Below are 14118 nucleotides of genomic sequence, written 5' to 3' on the forward strand. Positions count from 1 at the left end.
CAGAGCCAGGAATAAAAAGGAAATGGAGAATTAAAATGGGGCATGGAGAAAAGCAAGGCACTTGCGCAACAACAAGGTGCAGAAGTTTACAAAAAATAAAAAGAGTGCCGAGGGCAGGTCTAACAAACTGTATAAAGGAACATGGAGGAGGCTGTAAAATCAGTCTGGAACCGGTTCCTGACTCATCTGCAAACAAGTCTGAGGTCTCCATCTGATTTTTCAGTCCAGTTTTGACTGTCTCCAGTAAAGCTGAAGAATTCTACCAGAAGGTTGGGGGTCATCGTCGAGGCACCCCCTGGCCCAAGGTTCAAGTAAATTCAAGACACAATGCAACCCAAAGAGTATCTGTTGTTAATTTATTCTTCCAGTCATTCTTCTTTTGTTCTGTTCTATTCTGATGAGCGGATAATTAAATTCTGACGCAAATGAACACACCCTTCATTCATACACACCTGGAACATTCCTTCATCTTTACATAACTAAAAAGAAACCGAAAGCATGATGGGTGTTTCTTAACACCATGTATTTGTTGAATGGTTTTATTGAGCATTGACTTCAAGCATAACCAGACATCTAAAACTTCACAGCTTTACTGAACACTTGTTTCTTCAGATTTACTTCAGTTAAAAACAATTCATTGCTTCCCAGTGACAGCTTTATTTTTATTCACCATGGCTTGGATGGTAAGACTGTTTTATACCTTTCTACTTTTTCATGAGTGATTTAAATGTGTTGAGGATTTTTTTTTAAATGTTCAAATGTGATTACTGATTATTAAGATTAGCTTCTGTTCTACCACAGTTTCACAAATCTCCAAGTAAGTCAATTATTTTTTCAAACTCTGAAATTCATATTAGTAAATAAAATATGTACTAATTACACAATATTAGTATAAAATGTGAATTATGAATTTGTGTTTGTCTTGACAGCTTTTGATAAACCATGGAGAGACGTACCATGGGGGTGAGTATTTAGAGGAGTGTGTTCTGTTAAAACCTCAAGTTGAAGAAATATTTGTCGATTTTGAAATGTGTCACAAAGTTCTTATTTATATCCTACTCAATCATCTTTTCGAACAGGAATAAAAAGGAAGACTTTGATTATGTGAGTAAGTTTAAGCCTTGTTCAGAAGCTCAACATCTCAGAGTTCTGCTGCATGGACCAGCAGGCTCTGGAAAGTCCAGCTTCATCAACTCTGTTGACAGCGCTCTGCGAGGAAGAATTGGAACTCGAGCTTTGGCAGCGACTAACCATGATGACAGCTTCTCTAAGGAAGTATGAAGAACTTATCGTAATCATTCACATAAAGACACACAGAATGAAATGTTAAGACTTTTTTTGAACTTAAAGACAGAACAGCTACTTATACTCCAATTAACAGAGTGTCAACGAGAGAAACACAAATCTGACCTCAGGCTAACAGCACATGCTAACATTGTCATCACTTGTTTCAACTTGCAGTACAAAGGTTTTAGAATCCAGACAGAAAAGCCTGGAACCTATTATCCCCTTGTCTTCTGTGACACCATGGGTATTGAGAAGGGCTCTGGGAGAGGTGTTGATGTGGAAAATATCAAACTGATCATGAAAGGACACGTCAAAGATGGATGCAAGGTACGAAAATGATGTTGGCTCTCTTTACTGCTACTTTATTTTTCAAGAACAGTGAGCACAACTCGATTAAATTATACAATTATTTCATGAGAAAAAAACTTCCCAATATATAATTACACAAACATGCAAAAAATGTATTCCAAGTGCTTGCATAAGTTTGCCAATTTTAACTTTTTTGTTGTAGCTCCTTCCTGGCAGTACCCCAACTGGATCCGACTACATTGAATCTCCAACCATCAATGACAAAGTTCAATGTTCTGGTTTGTGTTGTTCCTGCCACCACATTGAACCTGATGGATGAAGAGCCTGTTATAAAGATAAAGAAGGTCAGAGAAGAAGCCCGGGTTTTAGGTGAGTGCATATCTGTTATGGGCATTTTACACTGAACCGGATCCACAGTGCAACCATTACATCTTGCAATAGTAGTTGCACTGCAGGTCTTTATGGTCAATTCTGATTTCTTGCTGAGATCCAACTTGTTTGTGTGATCATTCACATTATATTTAAATGCTACCTATATGAGATTACTGTATGAATGTGATACGACCGGGCAGTGAACAGCATCTAACGAAAAAAGCATGTCTGCACTGTTTTTGTTAGTAAATATGGACGCTATAAAGGCCAGGGTGTGTTTATGCAATTTCAAGTGGTGATGTTATAGGAGCCAATATAGCTTTGAGAAGTAATGATGGAAAAAAAGAGGGAGATTAACAACAAAGAGAGTTTCATGAAATGAAAGTCGCATGCATGAAATTTGACTGTTCAGTTTGCAGTCTTCTTGATAAATATCAGATACTTATCCGATTTGTTACTATATATGAACAATCTGAAACTGGTGTAAAAAAAAAAAAATCGGAATTAAAATGTTTACATTGTCACAAATCAGATTGGATATTAGTCACTTGTGAGAAGAAAATTTAGAATGGGTCACATTTTCCTCTTGTGTGAATGGAGCCAAGATGTGTTCTCTGTCATCCTGCAGCCTTGTGTGCTTTGAATCCATGAGAAGATCATTTTTAAACTTTTCATTTTCCATTGCACTTGTATATCGTACATTTAGTGTCAAAAGGACATGTCATCTCTACCAGTTATGATAAAATATCATATCATGTTCTTTTCAATTTGAGACACGGTCATTAAGCCACATTTCCAAATTTGAAACACCAGCATAATTTCTGAGGAAAACTGACTGCACTGGGTGTTTTCTCTTTCCTTCCAGGAATCCCCCAAATAGCAGTCCTCACCAAAATTGATGAAGCCTGTCCCGAGGTCCAAAAATATATCAGGAATGTCTATAAGAGCAAGTACCTGAGAGAACAGGTTCATAATTCTTGTTTTTTTTTCACATTCCAAACATGAGCCAAACATTAAAGGTATAATGGACGATGTTTTAGCCAATGAATTGCGTGATGCGAATATCAACTATTGGTCCTCCAACATGTCAATCATGCTGGAGAAATGCTTGCGTAATACCATCAAGCGCGCTCGTTCCCGTGATCTGCGCATGCGCATTCAGAGTGTTTATGTGGCCCGTGAGCTTCGGTTTCAGCCAGTGCTTACCGATGGCGAGTCTGACATAAAGAAACTGTAACTGTTTCGGAAAATAAGCTTTATGAACGAGGCCGATTGCAGAAACTGTAAACAGAGCCGTGCATGCCCGGGGAAGATGAGCTCACGCTCACACGCTTCCAACATTGATAGGCGTTTCCTCGGGAGGAGCAGTAGAGCTGGTAGGATGGTATGGCGCGTGCGCATTTTTCAAGACGCGAGGAACAGACGTTTGGCTTCGTCTTTTTGAGAAAATCATCCATTATACCTTTAATAATGTGATATATGTATATGTGTGTGTGTATATATAATATATATATATATATATATATTTATATATATATATATATATATGAAAAAACATTTATATTTTGTCTTGTTGAAAACTCAGATGGAAAAACTCAGTGTGATCCTGGGGATTCCAAGAAACTGCATTTTCCTGGCTAAGAACTACAGCGAAGAAACCAAAACAGACGAGGACACGGACACACTGATACTGGACACCATGAGAAAGATCATCGACTACGGAGAAGACTTCCTCAATGACACCTTACAGACAGCAGACACCAAGTAACCTGTTGGTGATTTGACATTCAGGCCAAAACACGAAGATGCATGTGCTGTCTCTATATAGCTTTCATTAGTTTATGCTCTTTTTTTTTCCATTATGTTTTTGTTCATGAATTTGTATTACATTTGCAAAACGTGGATCAGGACAAGAATAGTTCACAGCTGCAATGTGAAACAAAACAAAAAGATATTTTGGGTTGGAATTCTACATTTTATACTTTGCTTTTGATTCAGACTTTTAAAATGCTGCCATTTTTTCCTTTGATGAATCACATATTGCGTTGATTAAGATGTAATCGTTCATGCTGTTGTATTCACAACATTGCCATTATCTTTATTTACAATACATCTTCATTGTCTATATTAAATCATACTGTTTCCTCTGTTATAGAAAAATGTTTGAATATTATCCTGTAATAAATCATTCTTTGCTTCATTAATTATTTGGAAAGTTTTGGAGTAACAGTTTTACTATGGTAAACGAGCTGGAAAAGATGGTCCATCATGGAATGAATAGCAAGTCAAAGCTCAGAACAGGGTTTAGTGGTGAAACATAATTGCAGCCTGACATCCCAGATGGGGTGGTGTATTGGGATTGATGCATTGTTCCAATCCACCAAGCAAGAACTCTAAAACTAAGGAGGACAACACAGACGGGTTTGAGAAACTAGTCTGACAGGCTGCAATCGAAAACAAAAGTGGCTCACAACATTTTGTTGCCATGCCAGGATGTACAAAAATTATGGTGAGAACAGGGAAATATTGATAAAACATTGGAAATGAGCCCAAATGGCATGCCTGATACAAAGTTTGCCACATTTTCTACAGAAATGGTGAGTCTGCAAGGCTGAGAGCTTTCAACAGCATGGAGATACCTGAAACCAGGCGTGGTGAAGACGAAGTGGGTAGATCAGAATGTGCTCATCAACAAAACAAAAAGACATGTTCTTAGTGGCCTTTGGAATTACACTTGTCATAAACTTTTCAATATGGCACAGACTTTTTAAATGTAAATCTGAGAGTCTCCGCTCAGACTGTAACTTTTCATTGTTTCCCAAAACAATTTTTGAGAATTCTGTGGTAACAAGTTATTCCTTGCTCTGTTTATTACCTGAGCAGTTTTAAACTCCACAAGATCCATACATGTTAAAGATTTTGTCTCAGAGGACTTCATGAATTTATTTTTCACAGTTTTGGATTTTTTTTTCTCCTGAGTAAGCAATGGGATGTGGAAACATCTTTGACAGGGCAACAACTGTTGCTGTTGATTGTGAGTCGAATGGAACAAGTTCAGGCCGTTTGGGCTTCTGTAGAGTCTCCACACATGGCAGTTCTTGCTACAGTTCTTCCAAACTGTCATTCCTGAAACATACACATACCAAAATGAGTTGAGTGGCAGCTGTGGCTGGGATGGCAGACTGGCCATCTTGCAGGTGGAAGGTTGCAGGTTAGATTCCCCCTCTCCCCATGTCAAAGTGTCCTTGAAAAAGACACTGAACCCCAAATTGCTTCCAATGGATGGGCTGAGCACTTTGATTACCTTAAAATTTTCTTTGGTGATCAGTTTATATGATGAATACCCTATCAACATCACCTGCAGTTCATCAAGTATGAAACATTTTAACTTATTGAAGAGTTTTGTCAAGTATAAGTAAACTTTTAAATTTACTCGTGCAGCAATGAATAATAATTTTGATGTTGGAGTGCAGTTTTAAGCAGAACCAAACAAACACACACACACACACACACACACACACACACAATTTGCATGGGCTAAGCATGACCCACTGATCACTGGTAATTTGTAATTTGTTTTGTAATTGCATGGGATAAGCCAAGTCTTTATTTTACTGGAATATGCTGACATTAAAGCCAGGTATGATATGAAGTCTGTGTGTGTTTGAATATCCGCTTTTGTTATGTGTTAAAAAAAAAAAAAAAAAACGTGTGGTAAGACATTAAACGACATTAAATGAGATATTAAACTTACTCACTGCCATTGACATCATTTGTTGACAATTATGTTTTCAGTGGGAAGGACGAGGCGACGTTCTGGAAGAACTTGTGCACAAATTTAAGAATTTGGCCTCGGGCCTTTCAAGCGTTGGATTGTTCACCCACTAATAGGGAACGTGAGCTGGGATTAGACCGTCATGAGACAGGTTAGTTTTACCCTACTGATAATGTGTTGTTGCAATAGTAATTCTTTCCTCTTTCAAGGGATTGTTTTGAATTCCAAGAGGCGCCAAATGCAATCAGTAGGTGTCTCGTTTTGGTGTGGAAGGAGCCGTTTGACCTTCCTTTGCTTAGTTCTCAAAATCTCAGACAGCAGCTGCGTTAACCCTCTCAGTAATGATGACATCCAACTTGCATCTCGAATCGACCACAACCCCAGTCAAATTGTCCATCCTTCGAAAGATTTTGCGCAAACGGTCAGCGTCAGCTTTTGCCCGTTGATTTGAAAAGACAGTCATCCCTTGGACATCTTTTATGGTGGCGATCTTTTTAATTCTCCAGAAGATCAGGCTGCAGTGCGAGCCCATCAGCCGCAGGCCTGTCATCATAAATCTGAAAATGTAAACATCCTGTATGTCCTCCACGGACAGGGGTGCCAGGCATGTGACACCCCTCCACATGCCCCGGGTGCCGATCACATACCCAGCATGCCGAGTCCCATTTGGGCAAGAAGGATCCCCCGCTCCTGTGTTCTTTGTTGAAATGATCGTATCGATTGCTTTGAGAGACCAGCTGATCAATTCCATTGTTGGTATTTGGTTTCTTCGAAAAAGCCAAGTCAAGTGATTGCTCCAGTTCAACAGACGAGACACAGTGCAGCAGCAAGCAGAGACAATACGGGAGGGAGAAGCAAGTAGGGAACGATAGAAAAAGCGTCTGCCATGGGACCATGACCACAGACAATCCAAGTTTACCACAGCTGAATATTCAAAAGGTTTCAGCTTATCTTTGAGTAGTGCACTAGAGAAAAATAATTTTTAATAGTCCAGAATTAATTGTTATTCAAGAAATAAATCCATTTAGAGGTCCGATTGGTAGTGTTTTTGTAATCTATATTGCAACTTTGCTTAAATACTTGTAGCAGAGCAGAGACAAAGTCCCAACTTGGGAGAAGAAAAAAGGAATAAGTTCCACAGGCAGTCTTCAAGTTAAAAAAAAAAAAAAAGATGTTTATTCCAGATGTTACTGAGACAACACCACAACCATACCTGGGGTAGAAGTGCCGTTCCCACCTTATCTGTCTGAACCCGATCTCACTTATTATCAGTTTCTGCCCAGTGTTGCCAGATTGGGCGGGTTCCCGCCCAATTGGGCTACTTTAAAAGTCATTGGGCTGGGAAAAAGAGCCTTGGGCGGGCATGTAAAAATTGGGCTGGTTTTAACTCCTGGGGCTGGAAAAATCAGACTTGGGCCGGAGCCCAAGTTCCGCGATAGCGGAATTTTTTACGGAAATCACGTCTGTCCGCTCTTCCACGGCCGGTGCAGAAATGCGACACGCCCCCCTCCACTGTGTACCTGCCGAGCTGAGACGACTGCAAGGTGGCAGATACGAAAAACCAGTAGTCTGCAGCAACCATTGTCATCCTCCACAGACAGTTACTTGAACGGCTCTTTTAAGTGAACGATGAGAGCCGGTTCACAGCTGTCTGAGAGCCGCTCCTTTGTGCAAATTGTCCACGCTTCCTTCACGTGTCTCCTGAGTCCAGCTGTCACCGATGCCTTCATGTGAATGACCGAGTTTCAGTTTTCCGCAGCTCCCTCCAGTCACCTGAACGCAGCAGCTAACTAGCGGAGGAGGAGTGTGTAGAATCCGGAGCGGAGCCCGTGTTTTGGAAGAACTGGTTTCCCTATTAATTGGCGAGTTCAACGTTCAAAGTAATAAAAAAGAAAAAGAAATGGAACTTTAGCCCGATTCTCCATGAAGGTAAGATAATTTCATTAGGATGTGCGTGTGTGTCTGCGTGTGCGCGTGCGCGCGTGCGTGCGTGCATGTGAGAACCGTGCTGTGCAGATGAGAGAGAGCAGCTGCTGGTTTTGAAATGCATTGTTTTTTCTTAATAATTTTATTGTGGCAACAGAGAGGTGTTACTTGCGTTGTCTTATACAGTTGTTTATCCTCGTTATGGTCACTATGTGAAGGTTTGTATGCTTAGGAAGTGTTTTCTGTTGTGTGTGTAATGTTTTGGCGCTATCTCATGGGTTTGGCCGAATTGGGCTGGTTTTTATAAAAATGGGCGGGTTTTCAGCAGTACTTGGGCTGGAAACTACCATGAGGATCTGGCAACACTCTTTGTGCCTCAAAATCATACATGATGACACAAATCCAGAATGCTCACAGTGCTCACCCCTCCTCTTGGGAGTTTGAACTTGTCAAGGGCATGGCAATGACGCCCTTTTCTGGCCTTTAGTAGTATATCCTCTACCTCTTCAGTGTCAATTCTGACATCCTTCCACCAGAGTGTGACAAATTACATGAAATGTCCCCACTTTGGTCCTGGAACAATGCTAGACTACACACATAGACCTTAAAAAAAAAACCCTTTAGCTGACATCGGTCTAATGTTGACATACATTTCAGCCGCCATCTTACTGAAGGAACTGGCATCACTGCTGTCCATCAATGTTTTATCATTTTAACCTCGTTTAGCCATGTTCAGTGTTGTATCAGTGTTATTGTTTATTTGGTAAAAAAATTTCACCCATTACATCAGTCACTGTAGAGATTTTTATTACCCATTTTTTGGATGTTTCGTTGTTTGTTTAAATCCATGTTTTGGCTGTATTGTTGGTCAGTTTTCCTGATCTATGACTTTTTAAGCCTCGTCGCCACAGCTCCGTTACAGGCCGGGTCGTGTTGGGTCGGCGTGTGTTTCCGCTAAGCATGGTGCCATAATACCTGTTTCCACCCGTGACCACCTGACACCATTTCTCAGTACCCCTCCACATGCGATACCTGGGACCATGTCCCGAATATGACAGGGAGAGACATCAACAGAGCTGCCTGCCGATTGGTCCGTGACAACTGCTACTGTTTGGAAGTCTGCCATCTTTAAAAAGTTAAACAGTAAAAGTAAACAGAAAACACTCCGCGAAACACCAAACTTCTTCAAAAAAGTCTTAAGAACACTGGTCTTTACAGGAGGTGCAGCTGCTTCTCTCCATCATTGGAGAGAAGGCAATTCAAGGGGAATTGTTGTTTTGTGCAAATTGTGGAATTTGTTGTTCCCCCTCTTCCAGTGCAGGAAGCGTGTCTTAATGCCTGTGGACCAATTTATAGAAGAACGTCCCAGTGCATCGAGCCAAACGCACCTATCCCCAAACAGCCACTGTTTCACATGGAAACGCACATGCACAGTCCCTGCTGAGTAAACTCTCCGGTACTTAGCTCCTCAGCGACTTGTTTTCTGAGCTGCTCTGTATCCTTTAAACTTAAAGCGATACTTCAACATTTTGGCAAATTGGCCCGTTTAGCGCAATTCATTAGTCATTTCGAACAGTATACTTACTTTTTTTGTGAGGGCGAGCTGTTGTTTATTCCGAGGTGAGTCGGGGAAGGTTTTCAGGACGGACACAATGGAAGTGGATGGTATTTTTGTTCCCCCTCGTCAAACTCATCAAATACACAATATAACAACCCCAAAACACTTTGGTGGGCAAATTATAATCCGCACATTAACTACGCTGTGAAATATTAATGCAAAATTACGAGATTGAGTTGTTTATGCGAAGATTGCTAAGACGGAACTACTTGTCTGGGCGTAGTGATTTCAAAAGAAAAAGTAGTTCCCAGTATTTGCTTCAGTGTCGTAACGCTACAATATTATTTGTTGGTGTTCCACAGCGTAGTGAATGTGCGGATTATAACGTGTCCACCAAAGTGTTTTGGGGTTGTTGGATTGTGTATTTGATGAGTTTGACGAGGGGGAACAAAAATACCATCCACTTCCATTGTGTCCGTCCTGAAAACCTTCCCCGACTCACCTCTGAATAAACAACAGCTCGCCCTCACAAAAAAAGTAAGTATACTGTTCGAAATGACTAATGAATTGCGCTAAACGGGCCAATTTGCCAAAATGTTGAAGTATCGCTTTAACAAAATAACACGAACCGCAGCCACTTCATCTCCTACAGAGCATGGACACTCATCTTGGACAGCCTGGACGACCTATTCCAGTCAGTCCCGCCACAGACACCGAGGCTGGACGGGAGGCTGGGCGTGAGGCTGGGGGGTCTGGACCAAACAGCCAGCTAGCAACATCAGCAGCAGCAGCTAACTTCAGCTAGCAACAGTAGCAGCTAGCAGCCCGATGGCAGATCAGGCTGAAGACACAAAGTCTTTTGCCCGGCCTACCCCATATCTGTCTGCATTTACTCTTGCGCAACACAAGCACTTTAAGCACAGCAATATTTTTGCATTTGCCTTTTCTGTTGTTGTTGTTGTTGTTGTAATTATTGGTGCTGAATGGTAAACAACTTAGAAATAAAATATTTAGATTTAAAAAAAAAAAAAGTACATTATGTTTTGCACAAGGGCATCATCTGAGTCATGAAGTTTATTCCAGATAAATGTGCACTGCGACACTTAAAAATAACAGGATCCTTGATAAAAACCACATGCTTTAGTCTGACTGCTGTTAAAGAGTGTAAAGTGAGAAGGTGGTGCCAGTGTCATTCACATGCAGGAAGAAGTCCAGACTGATGTAATCTTACTGTCACGCCCCGTGCCCCTCCAGCCTTGTGGGGGCGCTCTGGACTGGTTTTGGTTTTGTTTCCCCATTTTTACATGCCCTGTCTCTCCTGCTTGTCTGTTCCTCATGTTCTCCTGCCTGGTCTCCTTCCTCGTTAGCGCCCTAATGTGCCTCACCTGTGTCCACCTTATTTAAAGCCCGTAGCCCTCACTTGTCCTTGCCGGTCCGTTGTGTGTGTTGTCCGTGTCCCTGCCTGCACCTCAGCTTGTTTGCGTTCCTGTTAACCTGCTTTTCTGGACAATAAACCAGCTCAACTCTCTCTGACTGCCTGCGCGTGGGTCCTCCCTCCTGCACACGTGACAGAACGGACCGGCCACGTCTGGACCCAGCAGGCAGTAAGTCCTACCCCACGGATCCTCTGCCTCTGGCCGCCACCAGCGCAGCTCGCGCCCCCGGACCGTCTGCCTCTGGCCGCCGCCGGCGCAGCTCGCGCCCCTGGATTGTCTGCCTCGGGCCGCCGCCGGCGCAGCTCGCGCCCCCGGATTGTCTGCCTCGGGCCGCCGCCGGCGCAGCTCGCGCCCCCGGATTGTCTGCCTGTGGCAGCTGCCAGCAAAGCTGCTTGCCCCCGGACTATGTGCCTATGGCCCCCCGCCGGCGATAGAAGCCCGCGCCCCTCCAGGGCGTGTGCCGGCAAGGCTGCTCGCCCCTGCGATAGAAGCCCGTGCCCACTGGGCGTGTGCCGGCGAGGCTGCTCGCCCCCGGACCGTGTGCCTATGGCCCCCCCGCTGGCGAAAGAAGCTCGCCCCCCCATCGTGTGCCGCCATGCAGTCCCGACCCGTCCTGTTCCTGTTTGCTGCCGGCGTTCCTGTTCCTGTTTGCTGCCGGCGTTCCAGTTCCTGTTTTCTGCCGGCGTTCCTGTTTGCTGCCGGCGACCCGTCCTGGCTGAAGAGGTGCAGCCCTGGTTCCTGTCCCGTCCCGTCCTGTCTGCCGAGGTGCAGCCCCGTCCTGTTCTGTCCGTCCTGTCTGCAGAGGTGCAGCCCCGACCCATCCTGTTCCTGACCGTGCTGGCTGCCGAGGAGCGCAGCACACCCCGTTCCGTGCTGGCTGCCGAGGAGCGCAGCACACCCCGTTCCGTGCTGGCTGCCGAGGAGCGCAGCACACCCCGTTCCGTGCTGGCTGCCGAGGAGCGCAGCACACCCCGTTCCAGTCCGAGTCTTGTCCCCGTTCCAGTCCGAGTCTTGTCCCCGTTCCAGTCCGAGTCTTGTCCCCGTTCCAGTCCGAGTCTTGTCCCCGTTCCAGTCCGAGTCTTGTCCCCGTTCCAGTCCGAGTCTTGTCCCCGTTCCAGTCCGAGTCTTGTCCCCGTTCCAGTCCGAGTCTTGTCCCCGTTCCAGTCCGAGTCTTGTCCCCGTTCCAGTCCGAGTCTTGTCCCCGTTCCAGTCCGAGTCTTGTCCCCGTTCCAGTCCGAGTCTTGTCCCCGTTCCAGTCCGAGTCTTGTCCCCGTTCCAGTCCTGCCCTCCTCTGCCTTGTGCGCCAGGAGGCGCACATGGAGAGGGGGGTACTGTCACGCCCCGTGCCCCTCCAGCCTTGTGGGGGCGCTCTGGACTGGTTTTGGTTTTGTTTCCCCATTTTTACATGCCCTGTCTCTCCTGCTTGTCTGTTCCTCATGTTCTCCTGCCTGGTCTCCTTCCTCGTTAGCGCCCTAATGTGCCTCACCTGTGTCCACCTTATTTAAAGCCCGTAGCCCTCACTTGTCCTTGCCGGTCCGTTGTGTGTGTTGTCCGTGTCCCTGCCTGCACCTCAGCTTGTTTGCGTTCCTGTTAACCTGCTTTTCTGGACAATAAACCAGCTCAACTCTCTCTGACTGCCTGCGCGTGGGTCCTCCCTCCTGCACACGTGACACTTACTCCTTTACATCTTTAAACACAACTGTCACTAAACTAAATACAGCATTATAAAGCAATCCTGTCAGCAGCCAACTCTCTTTTGGAGTTGGCCTACAAGCATGTAGGCATCTCTTCTATCACAACTGTTTTGTTTGTATATATGAATGTTTCCCATTAATGAGCAAATCTGTGCTTCATATAAAATTCATATAGTATCAACAGGGTTTAGACATTTTCACCTCTGATTTTCAAGTAGTTTTACATGACTTCATACTTGTTACTTAATTTCAATGACCAAAGCACAGCTTCAGTCTTCACTGAAATGTATCTTTATTCCAGTATTCAGCTGAGTAGATCTCCTCAGAGCTCCTCCACTCCCCATCTGATGTCTCCGCCTTATCATCTCTTCAACTCTGCATCAGCATCTCTTCTGGCTGCCTGGAGCCTTCTTTAAAACACAGCCCGTCTCTTTTTTCAAAAATACAATGCACACCATATCCTCCATGCTTGTTCCACAAATTTGCCTTCGTTTGCTGGTGAGTAATAAAGTCACATCCTGTGTCATAAAGTGGCCATTCATCACCCCGAGTACATTACAACCATAACCCCGTACAGTGGAAACGCGACAATGATTTGTATCTGGTACGTTTTGCCGACCCGACCCATACCGATACAAGCTTCACAGTGGAAATGCGGCATTATTGTCATTTTTTAGATCTTATTCACTCTTCTTCTTATCATTATCAATCAGCAGGTTACACCCTGACTCACACCCTGAATTCTTTTCCAGTAACATCAAAGCAGGATCTCACACAAAGGATCCAGAGAAAAGAACCTTCTTCCTATACGTCCTTATAGGTCTTTTCTTCAAAGAAGTATGCTTCAAATGAAAATAACTATGTCCATGTTTTAGCCATAAACCTTAAATAATATTAAATAATATCTATTAACTGGAAAAAAATGGCAAGCCCCACTTTAATAGTTTAATAGTTAATACAACATATAATGAGGCACCTGCAACCGGGGAAAAAATAGATTTTTACGAAAGGGGAAACTGGATGTTTTAATTTATCTTCACGGCCTTTGAGAGCCTTTTTAATAATACAATAAATGTATAAATACTGAGCTTGTTAAAACTACTCTGTTTATGGCATCCTCTGTTTCATGTTTTCTTTGCATTTCTAATTGTTCCTGTTGTTTCCCCTTCTCTTGCTGCACAATTTTGACTGTATTCTGACTCATCTAATATGTGTCCATTCTTGAAAATTGTTAATTAAAAAAAAAACTTCCACAGTAATTAACACATTGTGAGTTAAAGAATAGTGCTATAGCCACACCGTCAGGAGTACACATCCAGTGCACTGAAAAGTGAAACTGAAAGATAAAATACTCAAATACTTTTTAGACACAGCTTTTTTTCCACAGTGCTGGTTATATTAAGCTTTCATTTAAAGTACAAGCAGACGGCAACAGCTTCACAGCATCAGCTGACTCTTCACTCGGGTTCACTTCAGAGGCAGAAATTCACACTTGATTAATTCCAATCATTATCATGTTGATAAGATTTTGTTTTAAACAAAGATTGTCCAGTTTTCTATTAAAACATGAAAAATAATTTGATTTTTGTTTTGTTTAGTTGTTTTAATTTAGTTTCTGTTTTGCTAATCAGTGAAAAAGTTTCCATTACCCTTTAGCTCTTGATACAGATATGATGGTTTTATTCTTGTTGAATAATTCAAACAAAATATAATGCAACTTTTTTTTTTTTTTTGGCATGCAGAAGGGTCTTTTTTTCCATT

The 14118-nt window shown here is 43.1% G+C and overlaps 1 protein-coding gene across 2 annotated transcripts; it reads left to right on the top strand.

Annotated features, from left to right (window-relative positions):
- Positions 1–459: 459 nt before the first annotated feature.
- LOC115403884 (uncharacterized) lies at positions 460–4161 on the top strand. Of its 2 annotated transcripts, XM_030112921.1 has the most exons (8): positions 468–683; positions 802–817; positions 930–963; positions 1080–1275; positions 1462–1614; positions 1799–1965; positions 2834–2934; positions 3554–4161. In XM_030112921.1, the coding sequence occupies exons 5-8, from the start codon at positions 1604–1606 to the stop codon at positions 3734–3736; spliced, it is 462 nt and encodes a 153-aa protein (XP_029968781.1). In that variant the 5' UTR covers positions 468–683; positions 802–817; positions 930–963; positions 1080–1275; positions 1462–1603; the 3' UTR covers positions 3737–4161. The 2 variants fall into 2 exon arrangements, 1 of the variants encoding a protein (XP_029968781.1); XR_003933255.1 differs by lacking the exon at positions 2834–2934 and having other exon boundaries at positions 460–683.
- Positions 4162–14118: the final 9957 nt, after the last annotated feature.

The sequence above is a fragment of the Salarias fasciatus genome, chromosome 17 (assembly GCF_902148845.1).
Source record: "Salarias fasciatus chromosome 17, fSalaFa1.1, whole genome shotgun sequence".
NCBI lineage: Eukaryota > Metazoa > Chordata > Actinopteri > Blenniiformes > Blenniidae > Salarias > Salarias fasciatus.

Bases quoted from the DNA above. Each gene is read 5' to 3' on its own strand.
- LOC115403884 (XM_030112921.1), top strand. The intron at 1,966-2,833 runs GTGAGTGCATAT...CTTTCCTTCCAG, and splicing joins AGAAGAAGCCCGGGTTTTAG to GAATCCCCCAAATAGCAGTC. The intron at 2,935-3,553 runs GTTCATAATTCT...TTGAAAACTCAG, and splicing joins GCAAGTACCTGAGAGAACAG to ATGGAAAAACTCAGTGTGAT.